General features: G+C 38.5%; 1 protein-coding gene across 3 annotated transcripts in view; it reads left to right on the top strand.

Annotated features, from left to right (window-relative positions):
• The window catches only part of mccc1 (methylcrotonyl-CoA carboxylase subunit), a 44652-nt gene extending 25432 nt beyond the window's left edge, over nt 1-19220 (top strand). For 2 of the 3 annotated variants that reach the window (XM_041176943.1, XM_041176937.1), the window contains exons 11-19: nt 711-894; nt 1006-1115; nt 3999-4215; nt 4308-4394; nt 5820-5869; nt 8193-8330; nt 8418-8525; nt 13896-13967; nt 19034-19220. In XM_041176943.1, coding sequence (XP_041032877.1) covers nt 711-894; nt 1006-1115; nt 3999-4215; nt 4308-4394; nt 5820-5869; nt 8193-8330; nt 8418-8525; nt 13896-13967; nt 19034-19150 — 1083 coding nt within the window. In that variant the 3' untranslated portion in view covers nt 19151-19220. Of the gene's footprint in view, nt 1-710; nt 895-1005; nt 1116-3998; nt 4216-4307; nt 4395-5819; nt 5870-8192; nt 8331-8417; nt 8526-13895; nt 13968-14084; nt 14276-19033 lie in introns of all 3 variants that reach the window. The other variant, XR_005941690.1, reaches the window with a different exon arrangement.
• Nucleotides 19221-19597: the final 377 nt, after the last annotated feature.

Raw genomic sequence — 19597 nt, 5'->3', positions numbered from 1 at the left:
AGCTCCTGGCTAACTCCAGAACTGACACCCTGATCAATCACACTGACCGCCCCACCCCACCCCCAATCTCCCCAGCTAACCCCCCATGACCTCTCAACTACACCATCCTGACCCCATGACTACCCCCCTGACCACCCTTCCGATCACTCACCCATCTGTCATCCTAAAACCTACCACCTCACCAACCTGCCCATTCACTAATATTTATCCATTAACTAGCATTCACACTGGACTTTTAAGCTTAAGATAGGTAGCTTGTGCTGTATAACAGGTGTTTTCCCTTCGACTCTGCAACGGTGTGTTGGAGCTCTCAGAGGGATGCTGCTCTCAGCATTTCTGGTAAAGCCAGGCTCAGAAGACTCAGCAAGAAGTGCGGGGCAGCATTGAGGCAGGGAAAAGTTCGAGCACAACAGCAAACCAACGGTGATTTATTCATTTGGGTTTCACAATTTGCCATTAATCTGAACCCATGACCTCTAGGTTGCCAGCCAACACAGTACACACTACAAGGGGTGTTGATGAGTGAAAGTAAACACAGTAAGGAATTAATTTTGTGGAGACATGTCGATCTTCAAGGTGTGCATCAAGTCACACAGAAGCACCGCATGCTGCCAGTGTTTTGTTTTATGTGTATGAAATGGGGAACCTATAAGTAAAGGAATTACAAATCCTGCCTATGAAAATAAATTGATGTTTTTTTCAAACTTCAGGTGGCAGCTGGAGAGCAGCTTCCTATGACACAGGAAGAACTCTCTGTCAAAGGTCATGCATTTGAAGCAAGAATTTATGCAGAAGATCCAAGTAATAACTTTATGCCAGGTGCAGGGCCTTTGCTGCATCTATCAACACCAGTAGCAGATGCTTTTACAAGAATTGAAACTGGAGTCAAACAAGGTATTGAAGTTATGCCAGACAATAAAATCTTTTAAGTTCATTTTAAGTAATTTCCTTTTTTCTCCAAAAATAGATATTCATTGGTATGATAAATATTCATTTTCTTTTCAGGTGATGAAGTCTCTGTGCATTATGACCCAATGATTGCCAAGCTGGTGGTTTGGGGAAATGACCGCACAGTGGCACTAAATAAATTAAAATATTGCTTGCGTCAGTACAATGTAAGTATGGAGACAGTTCATCGTTCTAAAAACTAAATTTAGTGTTGCATGATCAATCTTTGAAGAAGAACATCACAAATTTGTATGATGATTACATAGTAGTTGGTACATTTTAGTACACCTCCGCTTAGGGAAGGTAATTTGCTGTGAGGGGCTATAAATACAAACAAAGTTGATCACTTTGTGTTTTAAAAATAAGGGCAGAATTTTCCTGCCCCGTTAACGCGGGGACAGGACCGTAAAATATGGCGAGACACTCTGAACCTCATTGGCTTCAGCGGGAACGTAAAATCCCACTGCCGTAAAACTTCGCCCTAATAGGAATTCCTAATAGGAATAACAAGCTCAGAACAAGACCCAGATAAATCCATCCCATTATAGTAATTCATTACTATGGATTGTAACATGTTCCCTTCTTGCTCGAAAGCAGAACTCATGATAAACATAATCCTTGAAGAATGCTAGTCGATTCTGCTAGAAAGTACAGAACAATATTCCATAGCATGATTAAATCCATTGTCTGGCAGATTGTGTCAGTCATTCATAGTTTCCTGAATTAGGTCTCCCATTTAATTGGAGATGAGGAGAAATGTTTTCTCTCAGAAGGTGTGAGCCTGTGGAACTCTCTTGCACAGAGAATGGTGGAGGTAGGGTCAATTAATACTTTTAAGGCTGATTTAGTTTCTTGATTGACATTGGTAAAGGGGGTAGGGGGGGAAAGTGGAGTTGAGGCCACAATCAGATCAACCATGATCTTATTGAATGGCATAGCAGGCTAGAGGGGCCGAATAGCCTATCCCTACTCTTAATTCGTATGTTCATATTGATATAATGTTATTACTGATAGTTTGCCATTGGAAAATTAAAGAACATTTGATGAGTTGATAAGTAATGGGGTATGCATATTATTCAGCTGGAGGATGTTTACTTGCTAGATTAAGCAAAAATGCATTTTGTAAGTGGAATCATTGATGCTGCTTGCATAACTAAAGATTTTGGGAAAGTGTAGTCATGCTCAGTACAGGCATGGGTGTATTGGATATTACAGACTGTAAAATCATACTTTATGAAAATGGCCACAAATACCTTTTAAGATAGCTGCAACTTAACATGTAACTGTAGACATTTAAACTGTGGACAGTGTCTGTTTCTGTGGTCAATATTTAGTTAAACATGGACCTAGATAAGGGTACTTTGCAGCCATCTGTAAAGTTTAAATGTCTCATTGTTTAAGGATGAACTAGTATTTGAGAAGTATCAGATCTTTAGACTATTGATCTCTGAGTGCCAAATTGAACATAGGAGAATATTTGAGCTCAAGGTGGGGTAGCGATTAGAGTGAATGAGCATTGTCAACTGCCATTGTATTGTGGTCTGGACCCCAGAAGTGTTAACCTTGCAGTCATGTGACTGAAACTAACTTTCAGGGACTGCTGTTTAAAATACCCTGAACAAAGCAAATCCAGCAGAGGAAGAAACATTTGAAACACCTGAAATAGTGGAAAGTCTTTTATTGCAGCCAAGGTATTGTACTTGTTCCAGTTTCTAAGTCCACCTGAAAACTAGTGTACTGGCTATTCATCAGCAAGAGGCTTTGCAGCTTTGTGAGAATCCACTCCAACTAAAATATCTCAACTAAGAAGAGATCAGGTCTACATCGACATAGAGACTGAGTTATAAATTCAATTTTTATAATGACAGCTTTAACTTCATCAGTATCTAATCTTTGCATGTGTGAGTGAGATGAGTGATTGAGATGTGTTCAAACTTCCGGGGCAAGTGTGTGATAATAAATAATCACCTTTATTTTTAAAATCACCAAAAGGCTGCTGCTGGTATTTATTTAAATTTAGAAATCACTCTGAGGGTGAGAGAATACACATACCTACACACAAGCACCCTGATTATGGACTGGAAGGGACCACACAAATTCTGACCATGATAGTGTATATAAGCATAATAGATGCTGAAAAAGCAACTGGTCAGGACACTGGGAACCCAAAAATGCAAATGCAAAGAAATTTCTTCAAAGGAGGAAGGGAGGCTGTAATGCACTGGGGAGAAAATGCTAAAAGACTATAAAATGTGAAATTCAGTATTGACTATTAAGTTGCTTGTGAAAAAGTGTCAGTTACTAAATCTGAGCCTGTGTACTTATTGGATTTTATTGAGAATGGAAAATAGGTTATTAACTATTGTTACAATGTATGTTTAAATGTACCATCAAAGCAAATAAGTGTGCAGAGATTTTGAGTTTTCTGGAACATTCTTCCACCCCATCTCTTAATTTTTACAGTGCTACAGGAAATCTCCAGACCAATACCACATATGGATTTTCTAGTTTTCATTGATTTGACTTAAACGTAAATAAATCAAACAAACCATACAATGGAAACCTTGATAGATAGGTTGTGATTGATTGTAAACTTTGCAGATTAATACCTTACTATACAGATCAAATTGCTATCTTCCTTTTATTTTTGCTAATAATGTTGCCATGTGTCTGAATATTTGTACCTTGGCTGTAAAAACAGGTAATCTGAGCAATCAGTACAAATGTGGCTATAATTCCTTGTGTCATTCTTGGATCAGACCTGGAAGTTGGAAGAATGCCTCTTGACATCTTTATTAAAGAGTTATTTCTTTTATGTTCTCCCTTTTTTCCTATTTTTAAAATTAAAATTAAAAAAAATCTATGAGAATATTGCTTTTATTCATTAAACTAGTTCTGTTTATTCAAAATATAATTGCTGCTAATTTTGGTCAAGTTTGAAACTCCATCTGAGAACTTTCGTAACCCACCTTTCCCTACTGATATATGAATGGCAAATTGGAAGTCCTGGATGCACAATATAATTTTTGATCATTTCTGTGTTATGACAGATTGTAGGCTTAAATACCAACATAGATTTCCTACTCAATCTTGCTGCTCATTCTGAATTTGAGGCTGGAAATGTACACACAGACTTTATCCCTCAACACTACAATGGACTGTTCCCAGCAAAGGAAGCAACTAATAAAGACGTTCTATGCCAGGCAGCACTTGCTCTAATACTGCATGAAAGAATTCAGACCAACACTTTCAAGGCACTTTCACATGGTAAGAACTCCTTGTGACCTACCTGTACTCAAACATTTTAAAAGCATTGGTATGCTTAAATGTGATCATATTTTTTATTAATTATTTTTCAGATCCATTTTCTCCATTTGCAAACAGCAGTGGAAGAAGGTTAAATATTCTATACTGCAGAAATCTTGCATTGCTTGATGGACAGAATAGTAAGTATTATGTAGCCAGCATAACTGTGGTGCAAGTTTTACTCAACTATTGAATTGTTACTTTTGCTAGTAAGTTTCAAATTATTATAATCCCTAGTGATGCACAAAGACTGAAATAATAAAATAGTAACTTACAGTAATAAAGCTACTGAATCATCAGAAATAGCTTTATTTTAATAGAATTAATACTAAAGCAAAAGCACCATTTCAGATTACAAAAAATAAACACTACTTGCTCTTTCACAGCCATTTCTCACCTATTCTCTACTTGCATTTTTGAATTATTACTAATACTTTTATTCCATGAGTATTCTAGCCCTTGTCTGAAGCTTTAAGTCATTTACTTACATCCTTCTGCCTCCCTCTTCTCAGCACCAGTTTTAGAAGTGGCACCAATTCCTTTTTTAAGAGAGGCTATCTTCAATGGCTTTAATGATATAGACTATACAAACTTTTCTCATTCATATGACAAACCTTTTAAACTAAATCACTCCCTATCCATAATAACATTAATTGTAGAATTCACAGCAAAAAATACCAGTTGAAGTAAGGAAAGTACAGTGCCAAATTTAGATGAAATCATTGGTAACCTGATTTAGTGATTGTTGGCAGAAGATTAATTTGTACAAGGTCAATAATACAACTGATGCACACAATTGTGCTCCATTTTGAATGAATAATAATGAAATGCAATGAAATAGTATTTAGTTTGCTTTTGTCCTAATATCTGGAGTGCTGTGCAGTGCAGCTAACTAAGACACACAATAGAAGAACATGCAAAGAGAAAAGAACAAGCAACTTTTTACCAAATGTAAAATTTATGACCACAGGACATGGCCTGTTTCTTAACAGTAAGTCTGCGTATTCACACACTGAAAATGTATGCTTCATTTTTTTAAGATAAATTAAACCTTTAATATTACCAAGCTGATAAATCAAGTGCGTAAGGCAATGTACAACTTCAAAATTGTTCCATTATACAAAGACCTGGTGTGAAAGGCTTCTCATGGCAGACTATTGCAGTTTTCAGGGAGAAAATGAAATGTACACCTCAAATGTCATAATCAAAACACCTTACTACAAATAATAAAGCACCACGTAACAGCACTTAAAAGTCTAGCACTTTACTGGAGAAAGTTTTTTTTTGTCTCCGTGTATTGATTCGAAACATATCATAGTTATTGAGTATATTCAAGACCGATTGGTAGATTTTTGCTTAGTGAAGGATTGGGGATATGGGGAGATCACAGAAAGGTGGAATTGAGGCCGAAGATCAACATGATCTTATTGAATGCCAGAGCAGGCTCGAATGGTCAACTAGCCTACTGCTCCTACTTCTTATATTTTTATGTTGTTACATTAACACTGCAGTGTATAATACTTGCATTTGTTTCTTCCCTCTTTCTTTCCATGCCCAAAACAAAGAGGTGAATATTGATGTTACGTATAACTCTGACAGGACTTACAGTATTCAGGTAAGCTTATAATTAGAAATTTTCTTAATATGTCAAGTTAGATACGGAATTTGTTTTGCTTGTATGGGGATTGCAGATACTTGTGGAAGATTCAAATACATCTCTCTCTGCAGTCACTCTTGCCAATTTTTTTAAAATTAGTGTATTTTTAGTTCTTCTTTTGTGGTTTTCTCTCCTTTTTCCCTTCCATACTTAAGGTAGTTAGAGATGATGACGTGCAGTTTAAGGACTGGTGTTTCAATCTGGTACCACACCAATGTAGCTATTGTTTATTAATGTAAATGGACAAGGAGCATTGACAGACTATTTTGTCCAGTCAATAAGGCCACTCATAAGGCATCCAGACATGTGGAGTTCCAATTGAGGCCGATTGTATATATCCACTGACATTTATCTGAGATCACCTCATACAGTGCAAATAGTGGACCTGAATTCTTTCGGCTTTATGTAGTTTAGTGCTAAGTCAAGCAGTGCATTTACCCAATGAGACATTGTAAACAGTTCCCTAAGATATTGCATCAATTGTTCATTGCATGATGATTATTCAAAGAATCAAATCATTTATTTATGCTGTTTTCATTTTTTTGTTTTAATCATTTTTATTTTCTTGTTGAGGCGATCTAATTCATGCAGCAGTGGCATTGTTTTGGGCAAATCAGGAAAACCTAACTTATATCCCCTCTCCAAACAGTTTGTTAGTTCTGTGAAATAAATGCAGTTTAAGATAAATAATCCAAAAATTGCAATGGTTCTGATTTTATTTTTGCTAAAATTGTTTGCTATATAACAAGAAAGATCTATGGTCTATTTGTACCTGCAGAATATCAGTGCCATATCGAGGTCACAGGCAACAGACTAACAAGGATTCTGCTGTTATTTGCTCAATTTGACAGACACATGTATTAACCTTCCTCTCAAAATCAAAAATCAATCAAAAGTCAAAAATGGCTCTCAGCAACAAAGGGAAATGATTTTTCTGCTTTATTTATAAATTTATGGATAGGGTAAATCTGCTAAATCATGCAGTCTGAGGTACAGCAGCAGCAATTGAACCATACTTCATAGAAGGAGGCTATTTGGCCCATCATATCTATAACAGCTCTAAATCTGTTGACCTGCACTTCTGCATAGCCCTCTATCTACCTCAGTTAAGTGACTTCTACCTATCCATTCACATCAGAATATGAGAATGAGCATTCAAGGGTAAATCTTGCTATGCCAGATAAATGTGTTAGAAACATAGAAAATAGAAGCAAGGGTAGGTCATTCGGCCCTTTGAGCCTGCTCCGCCATTCAGTATGATCATTGCTGATCCTCTATCTCAACGCCGTACTCCTCTCTCCCCATACCCCTTGATGCCTTTTAGAGTGTAGAAATCTATCTATTGCCTTCTCAAATATATTCAATGAGAAGTCCACAGGTTCATCACTCTCTGAAGAAGTTTCTCCTCATCTCAGTCCTAAATGGCCTACCTATATCCTGAGATTGTGGCCCCTTGTTCTAGACACCCCAGCTAGAGGAAACATCATCCCTGCATCCAGTCTGTCCAGCCCTGCCAGAATTTTATATGTTTCAATGAGATCCCCTCTCATTCTTCTAATCTCCAGTGAATACAGGCCTAGTCAGCCCAATCTCTCCTCATATGACAATGCTGCCATCCCACGAATCAGCCTGGTTAACCTTCACTGCACTTCCTCTATGGCAAGTAGATCCTTTCCTGAGTAAGGAGAGCAAACCTGCACAGTATACTCAAGGTGTGGTCTCACTAAGGCCCTGTACAGCTGCAGTAAGACATCCTTGCTCCTGTACTCAAGTCCTCTTGCAGTGAAGGTCAACACACCATTTGCCTTCTTAACTGCTTACTGCACCTGCATGTTTGCTTTCAGTGACCGGTGTACAAGGACACTCAGGTCCCTTTGTACATCAACATTTCCCAATCTATCACCATTTAAATAATACTCTGCGATTCTGTTTTTCCTACCAAAGTGGATAACTTCACACTTATCCCCGTTATACTGCATCTGCCATAATTTGCCCACTCACTCAATGTGTCCAAATCGCCTTGAAGCCTCTTAACATCCTCCTCATCACTCACATTCCCACCTAATTTTGTGTCATCAGCAAAATTGGAAATATTACATTTGGTCCCCTCATCCAAATCATTGATACATATTGTGAATAGCTGGGGCCCAAACACTGATCCCTAGTCACCTAGTACCCCACTAGTCACAATCTGCCATTTCAAAAAAGACCCATTTATTATTACGCACTATTTTCATTCACTAGAGCATAGATTTATATTTAAATTTTGATTCTACCTCAGATTGATGGAGAGAGATTCCATGTATTTGGAGAACTGGAGACAGAGGGCGATGCCACATACCTGAAATGTTCAGTCAATGGAATGGTTTGCAAACCTAAACTAGTTCTTACAAACAACAGCATTCACCTGTTTTCAATGGTAAGATTCATTCCTGTTTTAAGCACAAGGAATGCAATTCAATATTCTGAATAGAGAAAAGTAACAAATGTTTGATCTTTATTTAAGGAAGGAGCTGTGCAAGTTAATAGCCCTGTGCCAAAGTTTTTAGTTGGAATTGATGTCTCTGGATCTCGAGGAGGAGCAGTGGCACCAATGACCGGAACTATTGAAAAGGTAATGTTTTGATTTTGAATCCGTGATTCTTGATATGTTTTCTAGATAGCATTTGATGAGAAAAACCAGATTACTATCAAGTGACTGCTACAGGAAGGTATACGTGCATAGACATTGGGTGAGAACAGGAGTAGAATCAGCTGATACCCTACAAAGTGAACAACCTGGGAAAATACATTTCTTCGGCTTAGAGAAAAGGAATTGCTACTTAGATGATATGTCTGAAGGCTGCTGGCTCCTATGAAGGGCAACAACTTGCATTTATTTAATGCCTTCTATAAAAAACATCTCCGAGCATAAATCGACATCCAACTACATGAGGTGATGTTAGGGCAGATGACCAAAGAGCTTGGTCAGTGAAGTAGATTTTAAGGAGTTTCTTTAAGGAGGAAAGGGAGGTGAAGAGGTTTAGGGAGTGAATTCCAGAACTTAGGGCCTCAGCAACTGAAGGCATGGCCTCTTAATGGTGAAGCGATTAAAATGAGGAATGCACAAGAGGCCAGAATTGGAGGAGCAGAGATAGATCAAAGGGTTGTAGAGCTCAAGGATGTCATAGAGACATGGAGGGGTTAGGCCAAGGAGGACTTTGAAAACTAGGATGTGAATTTTAAAATCGAGGCATGGCTCATATGGGAACCAATGCACGTCAGCAAGCACAAGGATACTGAATGAACAGGGTTTGGTGCGATTAAAAGCAAAATATAGAGGATGCTGGAAATCTGAAACAAAAACAGAAAATGCTGGAAAACTCAGGTCTGGCAGCATCTGTGGAGAGAAAAACAATTAACATTTCGAGTCCATATGACGCTTCTTCAGAGGATTTGGTGCGTGTTAGGACACAGGTAGCAAGCGTTTTGTCTGAACTTGAGTTTGTGGAAGTTGCAAGGCCGACCGGTCAAGTCCAGAGGAAACAAATGAGGAGATGAGAGTTTCAGTAGCAGGTGAGCTGAGACAACGGCAAAATTAGGGATATGAAAGTAGGCAGTCTTAGTGATGGTGTGAATATGAAGCTCAACTCAGGGTCTGATACAACAACAACGTTGAGAACACAGGGAAGGAAAAGAAAGAACTGTGATTTAAGAAAAATGTTAATCTCAGGTACCAGTTTTACTTTTCTACCATGATTTTAATTTTGATCAGAGTTATGGAATCCATGCAAGGCCTGAGATTGAAGCGCACGATTGAGGGACATTAGCACTCCTGACCTTTATAGGGAAAAAGTTGTCAATTTTAGTTGAGTGAACATTGGGAGCAGAAGAGAAATGTTGCCCTTTCACACAAAACTTTGATTGTTCTCTTCTTGCACCTCCTATTGTGCTAGCTCTATCACCATCTTTGAAACTTTCCTCAAAATTTATTTATTTGACCTTGACTTCCTTCCCTAACTTCAGCCATACTTTTTTTTAATACATTTGTCACCAGGATTTGGATGATAATGTCAAGCTGCATTTATTCTTGATTCCTTGTTGCCAAGAAGGCATTAATCAACGCATAATATGAACAAGAATCACACATAAGCCAGACTGGGTAGATTTTCCAGGATATCTCCCTTAAAGACATTAATAAATCAGTTGGATTATTACAACAGTCCTTCCACAATAATACCTTTATGTTTTTTTGTGGATTTGTTTAGTGTTCAGTGTTCTTCCTATAAACAGCCAAAGAACATTTCATTAAGTGAAAGGCCCTATACAAATGTTACTTGCTGTTAGCTAATGGATTTATTTGACCATCTGCAGGGATATTTATTGCTGTACTACTCAACCCCTTCCCTCTAGTTGGGATTACATGGAAACTAGGAGCAGGAATAGGCCATTCGACCCTTCGAGACTGCTCCGCCATTCATTATGATCATGGCTGATCATCCAACTCAATAGCCTACTCCCGCTTTCTCCCCATACCCTTCGAACCCTTTCGCCCCAAGAGCTATATCTAACTCCTTCTTGAAAGCATACATTGTTTTGGTCTCAACTACTTTCGTGGTAACGAATTCCACAGGCTCACCATTCTCTGGGTGAAGAAATTTCTCCTCATCTCAGTCCTAAATGGTCTACCCCATATCCTCAGACTGTGACCCCTGGTTCTGGACTCGTCCACCATCGGGAACATCCTTCCTGCATCTACCCTGTCTAGTCCTGTTAGAATTTTATAGGTTTCTAGGAGATCCCCCCTCATTCTTCTGAACTCCAGCAGATATAATCCTAATCGACTCAATCTCTCCTCATATGTCAGTCCCGCCATCCCAGGAATCAGTCAAGTAAACCTTTGCTGTATTCCCTCTATAGCAAGTACATCCTTCCTCAGATAAGGAGACCAAAACTGCACACAATATTTCAGGTGTGGTCTCACCAAGGCCCTGTACAATTGCAGCAAGACATCCCTGTTCCTGTACTCGAATCCTCTGGCTATGAAGGCCAACATACCATTTGCCTTTAGTTTGGAGTTGGGAAGAAAAAATAAATTCAAACTGTACAAAATTTGAAAAACTATCAGAAATATTGTGGTCTGCATTACTAATTATGTTTTAAGGAATAACATTTATAGTATACAGCTTGTATTACATAAAATATTAAAATTTGGTGTGGGACTGGCTACTAAATACTTGGGAGCTATAGACCAAGTGACCAAAACCAGCATGAAAGTGCAGATAAAAGGCTTGACGATCATAAATAATTGGATAAATATTTATTATATCAGTAGTTTCATTAACAGCAATATTGTATTTGTTTAGAAGCTGTTGGAATTTTTGCCTTTACCTTCCTCTTGAATTATATTTTCCCACCTGACCTTTTTATGTTGAAAAAAAGTTCCATTAATTGCCACCATAGAAACAGAAGGATGTTGTGCCAATGGTCAACGACAGCATGTTACATAAAGGTCATCTTGAACTTAATATTGTATTTAAATGCTTAACCCAATAGGCAAAAGACTTTAAAATATTAGGCTAGTTACTTTTAAATTTGAAGAGAAATTAGGAACAGTGACCAATTTCCCCCTCTTTAACTTCTGCTTGAATCTGTGTATTGTAGATTGATTTCAGTTGATTTTGGTGTAATCAAAGTCAACAAGAATGGTGCTCTAATGCCTATTAAAATGAGAAAGAAAATAGCATCTATTAAGAAAAAGGACTTTTTTTTATTCGTTCATGGGATGTGGGTATCGCTGGCCAACATTTATTACCCACCCCTAGTTGCCCTAGTTCAGAGGGCATTTAAGAGTCAGTCACATTGCTGTGGGTCTGGAGTCACATGTAGGTCAGACCAGGTAAGAACAGCAGATTTCCTTTCCTAGAGGACATTAGTGAACCAAATGGGTCTTTACAACAATCGCCAATAGTTTCGAGGTCATCATTAGACTTTTAATTTCCAGATTTTTATTGAATTCAAATTCCACCATCCACTGTGGCGGGATTCAAAACCCGGATCTCTGGACCATTACCCTGGGTCTCTGAAATACTAGTCCAGCGACAATACTACTATGCCATCGTCTCTCCCATGTCTAAATTGTATCTTTTTAAAAAAAGAAAGCTCTTTTCTATTTTTAGCACATTTAAATAATTACATCTGGGTGTCACTGGTGTTTTGGCAGCCCATATGGTGATTACGGTTAAATCAGCAAGCATTCTGTAACTTCACCAAGAATTGATAAACATAATATGTGTAGGTTTAAATTGCGAGCTGAATGTAAAAAAAATTTTATGTTAGAGAAGGAACATTGAGTCATTTTGTGCCTCATGGTACAGCTAAACTGATACTCTATTTTACAGCACAATAATGAACTCTTAATAAAGCAATGACAAAGTTGTATTTAACTCATTTTTTAATTCTAATTCATTGTACTTATGAAAATCATAAAATAAACCTTACAGTACCAATGCAGTGTTTGCTTTTAGAATTCTAACAGATCTCCTATGGCATTGCTCATGGTGAATAAGCAATTTTACATATAAAAGAGGTTTAAGCCAAGTAATATTAGTGGGAACACTAACTTATCAACATTGTTGGCAGCCCTGGGACCTACATATGCTAAGAAAAGGAGTGGGGGTTGCTGCAATTTTGTTGTATTGAGAGCTGATGCAGTATTTTGAGGGAGACACCAAGGCTTTAGGAGTGTTGAAAGGTTTGTCTGAGAAATGGTAGAAGGGAGTTTTCGGAACACAGGAGCAACTTTGGGATCTGGGGCCATTGGAGAGGGACGTCTCAGGGAGCATCTGGGATCAGAGAACATGGGAAATGTTTTGTGAACCTTGAGAGAGAATCCTGAGATCTGAGAATCCTTTAAGCCTGGGACTGAGGACGCTGGATTTAGGAATATGGGATTTAGGAGCAGGAGTAGGTCATTCAGCCCTTTGAGTCTGCTCCATCATGGCTGATCTGGTTGTGGTCTCGGCTCCACTTTCCTGTCTCTCTCTCTCTCCCCCCTGCCCGTAACCCTAGACTCCCTTGTCGCACAAAAATCTGTCTGACTCAGCCTTGATTAAATTTAAAGACCCAGCCTTTTCACCATCTGGGGAAGAGAATTTAAAAAGCAGATCTCAAAATGGTAGGCTGAGTGTATTCCACACACAGCCACTATTCTGCATAAGAGAAATTAGGGAGCAGGTTAAGAGTCATTCCACTTTGTTTGCTTTGATTACTTGTTGTCTCTCAAAACAGTTTCCAATGGATAGCACATTTCAAGGAGTAATGGTCACATATTTACTAAACATTACGGTCTAAGTTTATCTGAAGCATATGACAATGTGCTTGGTAGATCCCTTCCTCATGTAATGGTTGCTACACTGCACCACTTCTCCCCACCAAACCCGCCCTGCCATCGCCAATCTGTACTGGATGCATAATGAAGAAGAAAGATTAGTAGCCTACTCGGATCATCTTCATGTTTTAATACACATTCTTCACAAGCCATGGTTCCATCCCTCTGGGTTATAGTGTTTCTTCTCGTTGGGGGATAGGGTACTGTAGTTAATGTTAATTGGTTTGTTTCAGTTTAACTTTAGCTAAGAACAAACTGCCACAATACTTCAAGTCCTGTGACTTCGTTCAGAACAAGTTTAGGAGGTCACGTGCAGCACCATTTGTCTCCTACGCTCCTAATATTTTCAAATGTGTGCTTAACAATGACTCCAGCTAGATATCAATAGATTTTACAATCCTGGTAAAACTTTACGTGTTGCAAGATTGTCTGCGAATTAATCAAGATTTTAGAGTGTAATATAAGACTTCAAGAAATCAGACAGTGAATGGAACAGAGAATGGCATAGTTTAACTAGGTATAGAATATTGTACTGCCATTCCATTCTGTGATGTGGATGCAGATGTTTCTGGCTATTTTTGTTAATTGTAATAAATTACTATCCATATTTTCAAGGTGTTCGTTAAGGAAGGTGATCATGTCAAGGCTGGAGACTCATTAATGGTAATGATAGCCATGAAAATGGAGGTGAGCAAGCGTATTCTTTTCTAAAAAGATGGGTGTTTTCTCAAGAATGTTTCACTTTATTTTGCCTTTACAATTTTAATTCTAAAAGTTTGAATTATTCCTTAATTGTTGTTAAAGGGAGTATCTACAACACAAATACCAAAATATGTAACATTGCAAACATTTCCATACTGAAGGAGCATCATCATACTGGATGCTGTGCCAGTGTAGTTTTGACAGCTATCCCATTAATATCACACACGGATGAAAAGAAAAACACTGCAATTAATGGAACTGCAAAACAAAAAGATGGGTTCATGTTTTGAAAGGTGATTCTTATTAGTTTTAAATACTTTGAATAATGTTTTTCATTTTTACTTCTATGTTAACTTAACATTAACCAGAAATAACATCCACCCAGGTAACATTGCCGTTCAATTTTATATCTCGAGCACTGTAACCATTTTTACTTGACCTTTTCCAATGACAGTATTATCTGGGGAGGGTTATATGCAGTATATTTTAAAGTGGTATCTCAGTCAACAAGGGACACCTAAGAATTTGATTTCATACCTAAGCCTGTTTGGAAGTGGAAGGATTAATACTGAAGGATGTCCATCTGAAACATTAGCTTATTGATTTTTTTAAAATTTAAATAGTGATGCACCTTTTGTGCATTTCCAACATTCTGTCAAAACTGCCAATATCCATATTGGTATATGGTCAGTGATATCCAATCATTGCTGAGTCAATTTTGATTATTGATGAAATCCTGCTATCGTAAATATATGAGCAAACTCTCATGCACAGCCTTGCTTTCCGCTCAGATAAAATGTTATCTTCAAATTTTTGTGCCCTAACTGGGGGAGATGTTGGTGTAGTCATAATGTCACTGGACTAGTAATCCAAAGACCCAGGTGAATCATAAAAATATGGCACAGAAAGAAACCACTTGGCCCATCATGTCTGCACCGGCCAATAAATGAGCCACCCTAATCCCACTGGTCCATAGCCCTTCAGGTTACGGCACTTGCGATGCACATCCAGACACCTTTTAAATGCGTTGAGGGCTTCTGCCTCTACTACCCTTTCAGGCAGTGAGTTCCAGCCCCCCACCAGCACTCTGGATGAAAAAAATCTTTCCTGCTCTCCCTTCTAATCTTTCTACTATTTGCTTTAAATCTTTTCCCACTAGTCACTGACCCCTCTGACAAAATAAATAGGCCCTTCCCATCCATTCTATACAGACCCCTCACAATTTTGTACATCTCGATCAAATTTCCCGTGTGCCTTCTCTGTTCCAAGGAGAACAACCCCAGCCTATCCAATCTTTCCTCATATCTGTAATTTTCCAGTCCTGGCAACATCCTTGTAAATCTCCTCTGTAACCTCTCTAATGCAATTACATCCTTTCTGTCATGAGGTTAACAGAACTGCACGCACTATTTAAGTTGCAGCCTAAATAATGTTTTATATAGTTCCAGCGTAACATTCCTGCTGTTATATTCAATGCTTCAGCTAATAAATGAAAAGATTCCATATGCCTTCTTAACCACATTATCAATCTGTCATGCTACCTTCAGGAATCTGTGGACATTCCAAGGTCCCTCACTTCCTCTACACCTCTCAGTATCTTCCCATTTATTGTGTAATCCTTTGCCTTGTTTGACCTCCCCAAATGCATCACCTCACACTTCTGTGGGTTGAATTCAATATGCCACTTTTCTGCCCACCTGACCAGTCCATTGATATCTTCCTGCAGTCTACGGCCATCCACCTCGCTATCAACCATGCAGCCAGTTTTTGGCGTCTGCAAATTTCTTGATCATTCCCCCTATGTTTATATCCATTGATATATACCACCAAAAAGCAGGGAACCTAATACTAGTCACTGCGGAACCTGACTAGAAACAGCCTTCAAGTCACAAAAACATCCATCATCAATTACCCTTTGTTTCCTGCTGCTAAGCCCAATTTTGTATCCAGCTTGCTACATTCCCCTGGATCTCATGGGCTTTTTTTTTAACCAGCCTGCTATGTGGAACCTTGTCAAAAGCCTTGCTAAAATCCATGTAGACCATAACTGCACTACCCCCATCAATCCCCTCCTTGTTACTTCCTCAAAAAATGTAATCAAGTTAGTCAGAGACGATCTTCCCTTAATAAATCCATGCTGACAGTCCTTGAACTATCCATGAATTTCTAAGTGACAGTTTATCCTGTCCCTTGGTAGTGGGCAAATTATTGGAATCAATTCTGAGGTCAGACTGACTGGCCTATAATTATTAGGTTCTTCCCTGGCCCCCTTTTTAAACAAGGGTACAACATTAGCCCAACGTCATCCCGCTTCATTTTATGCATCGACAAGCGGGCCCCGCCCCCTGCTCACCGACGGCCAAACTCTGCCCTGTGTCTCAGAAGGCCGTGGAGGCGGGGTTTTTGAATATTTTTATGGCAGAGTTAGACAGATTCTTAATAATATAAAAGCAAAATAGAGAAAACATGAAACCTCATCCAGCGGCAGGATGAGGTTTTATGCAGGGTTTTAAAAATGTTAATAAAGTTTTTCAGTAAATTATGAACATGTCCCATCTCATGTGACATTGTCACATGAGGGGGACGTGTTGGGGAATTTTTTTTTCTCTATTTTTAATATTTTTCAAAGAGGAAATGATCTCCCTGAGGCTACAGTTAGCCTCAGGGAGATGTGTGCTCTTTCATGCACATGCGCGAAAGAGCACACTCTCGCTTTTAGGGAATCCCCCCCCCACCACCTGCACAGGAAGTGCATAGCGCTTCCCGCTGGATGTCATGCTGGGTGGGCCTTCTTTGGCCCGCCTGCGCAAAATGATCGGCTCTCCGCCCACCCAACAGGCAGAAAATTCTGCCCAGAGAGTTTCAAAGTCACACAGCCCTCTGAGAGAAAAAAATTCTCCTCATCTCATAAAAGGGCGAGTTCTAATTTTGAAACAGTATCACTGTCGAACCTCTCATGTTCTCAGGACATTTCAAAGCATTTCACAAGCAATTGAGTACTTTTGAAGTGTTTTTTTTAAATTATTCTTTCATGGAATATGGGTGCACTGGCAAGGTCAGCATTTGTTGCCCATCTCCAATTGCCCTTGAACTGAGTGGCTTGCAAGGCTATTTCAGAGGTCAGTCAAGAATCAACCATGTTGCTGTGGGTCTGGAACCACATCTAGGCCAGACCAGGTAAAGATGGCTGATTTCCTTCCCTAAAGGACATTAGTGAACTAGATGGGTTTTTACAACAACCGATGATTGTTGCCATGGTCATCATTACTGAGACTAGCTTTTCTTTTAAAAAGTTCCAGATCGATTAACTGAATTTAAATTCCATCAGCTATCATGGTAGGATTTGAACCAATGCCCCCAACACATTAGCCTGGGCCTCTGGATAACTGGTCCAATGACATTACCTTTATGCCACCGTCTCCCCATAAGCATAGTTACTGTTGTAATGTAGGTTGCTGGAGCTACCAATTTGTATAGCAGTATCTCACAGACAGCAATGAGATAAATGATGAGGTAATTTGTTTTAATGATGTTGAATGAGGGATAAATACTGACCAGGAGAACTCCCTCGCTCTTATTCAAATAGTGCTACAAGTTCTTTTATATCCACCTGAGTGGGCAGTCAGAGCCTCAGTTTAAAAAAAGGCACCTCTGATTATGCAGTGTTGCCTCAGTATTTGCATTGAAGTGTCAGCCTGGATTAGGTGCACTGGAGTGGAGCTTGAACCCATCACCTTCTGAGTCAGAGCCAAGAATGTTACCACTGAGCCCAAGGTTTCCATTTAGGAGAACTTTTACCTTTTATTAATAGTTCTTTTTCGAAAGAAAGCTGAAACTAAAGGAAGTGCATCCCTTTCTTTAAAAGAAAATTTTGATTGGTGTTTTTCTCCCTTTCCAGTTGTGATGACTATTTTTGTTTAGTGAGTGAATGTTAATGACATATGAGAAATACTGGGAGGTGTTATTGAGCATGCATGTGTAAGAGAGCTAAATCAACATGCACATAGTTTAATCATAAGCTCACGGAAGCATCCTGGGGTTAATGACAGCATCCAGTTGCATCACCTCTCTGGGCTTAGGAAATTCTCCAAGCCACTGCCACAGTAAGGTCAACACAATTTTCTGTTTGAACAGAACTTTCTCAAAAAAAAATCCACGGAATCTAAACAAAATGAAAATTATAATATCATGGTAACGAACATGTGCAAGAAGTTTCATCACTATGCGTGCTCTGTTTGAAGAAAAGGAATTAATTTTTCTGATACATATTGCTGGCCAGATTATTAATTACCTTTTGGAGGCGTGTAATTTACAAAACTTAAAAGCTCATTGTTAAATATTTTTAACTGTGGTATGATAAATAATACAGACAATTGAAAATTACTTCTTCTAGGAATGAACTAAGTAATGCATGTACTTGTGGCATCAAAATAGATATGGGTTAAATTGAGATCGATCTAGAGCTCTTATTGGACTTGGCAAAAACACATCCAACCACAGCAGAGTAACTATTAAAGCAAATATAGCCACATGCTAAATTATCAAAGAAAAGCGTTAGAGTAGAAGTCAGAAGAAGTCAATCCCGACTTGCGCATCGGCATTAGTCAGATCACATCTTGGTTGTGTCCAGTTCTTGTCACCTAGGCACAATGGAAGACATGCAAGTGCTGGAATCACGAGGAATGATGGGAGATATTTGGACCTTGAAAGTGGTTGACTGAAAGAGAACCTTAGAGGTATATGAGATAGTAAACAGCATGGAAATTTAGGCCAAATTGCAAGGGTAGTTCAAACTAAGAGATAGCAAATTTAGGGCTGAAAACTGAAAGATACACATGATCTGAAAGATTTTCAAATAGAGTAGTGGAGGCAAACGTTTTTATTTATTTTTATGTGATATATGTTTGAAAAAAATTAATCAAGAACAACGAGGGGTTGTTGGGTCTATCTGGATGGATGAACTCAGATGAGGTGAATGGCCCTCCTCAGTCACTTTTATGATGCAAACTTGGAAAAAGCCAAAACCTGAGTTCTTTGCATTTGTTTTTCAGCATACAATAAAAGCTCCAAAGGCTGGCGTGGTTGAGAAAGTTCTATACAAAGAAGGTTCCCAAGCTAACCGACATGCCGCAGTGGTAAAATTTGTGGAGGAGGAAAATTCACAATGAATTCAACTCGATTTACTTTGGCCAACTGTGCAAAAAAACTGATATTAAAAATACCTTATTTTTCATGTGACAATTGAATGAATTTAGGTGTTCTTATTCCATATAAAAATTCTGGATCACTTACTAAAAGGAAGTATATTCCTTTAGTTCAGTCTTTTATATAAGTGCAAGAATAAATAGCATTTATGTGCTGAACAAAAGCTGAGCTATTAACTTTGATTATAGAATTAGTGAGTTAATGTGCTTCATGTCCCTCAGAGAGAATCCCAGATACCTGGGAAAGTTGTGTAACATTTAATTAATGTGACAGCTACCTTAAATTCTGGAGGGAAAAATATTTATGTACATTTCATCCATTTTATTATATAGTTGTGGACACATTCCGTTACAGGATTTCTGACTTTTGCCTTACGTGGATCTTAGTTTTTTTACATAATAAAATGTTAT

The sequence above is a fragment of the Carcharodon carcharias genome, chromosome 2 (genome assembly GCF_017639515.1).
Source record: "Carcharodon carcharias isolate sCarCar2 chromosome 2, sCarCar2.pri, whole genome shotgun sequence".
Lineage (NCBI taxonomy): Eukaryota > Metazoa > Chordata > Chondrichthyes > Lamniformes > Lamnidae > Carcharodon > Carcharodon carcharias.
This window is presented reverse-complemented; position numbering and strand designations above follow the sequence as displayed.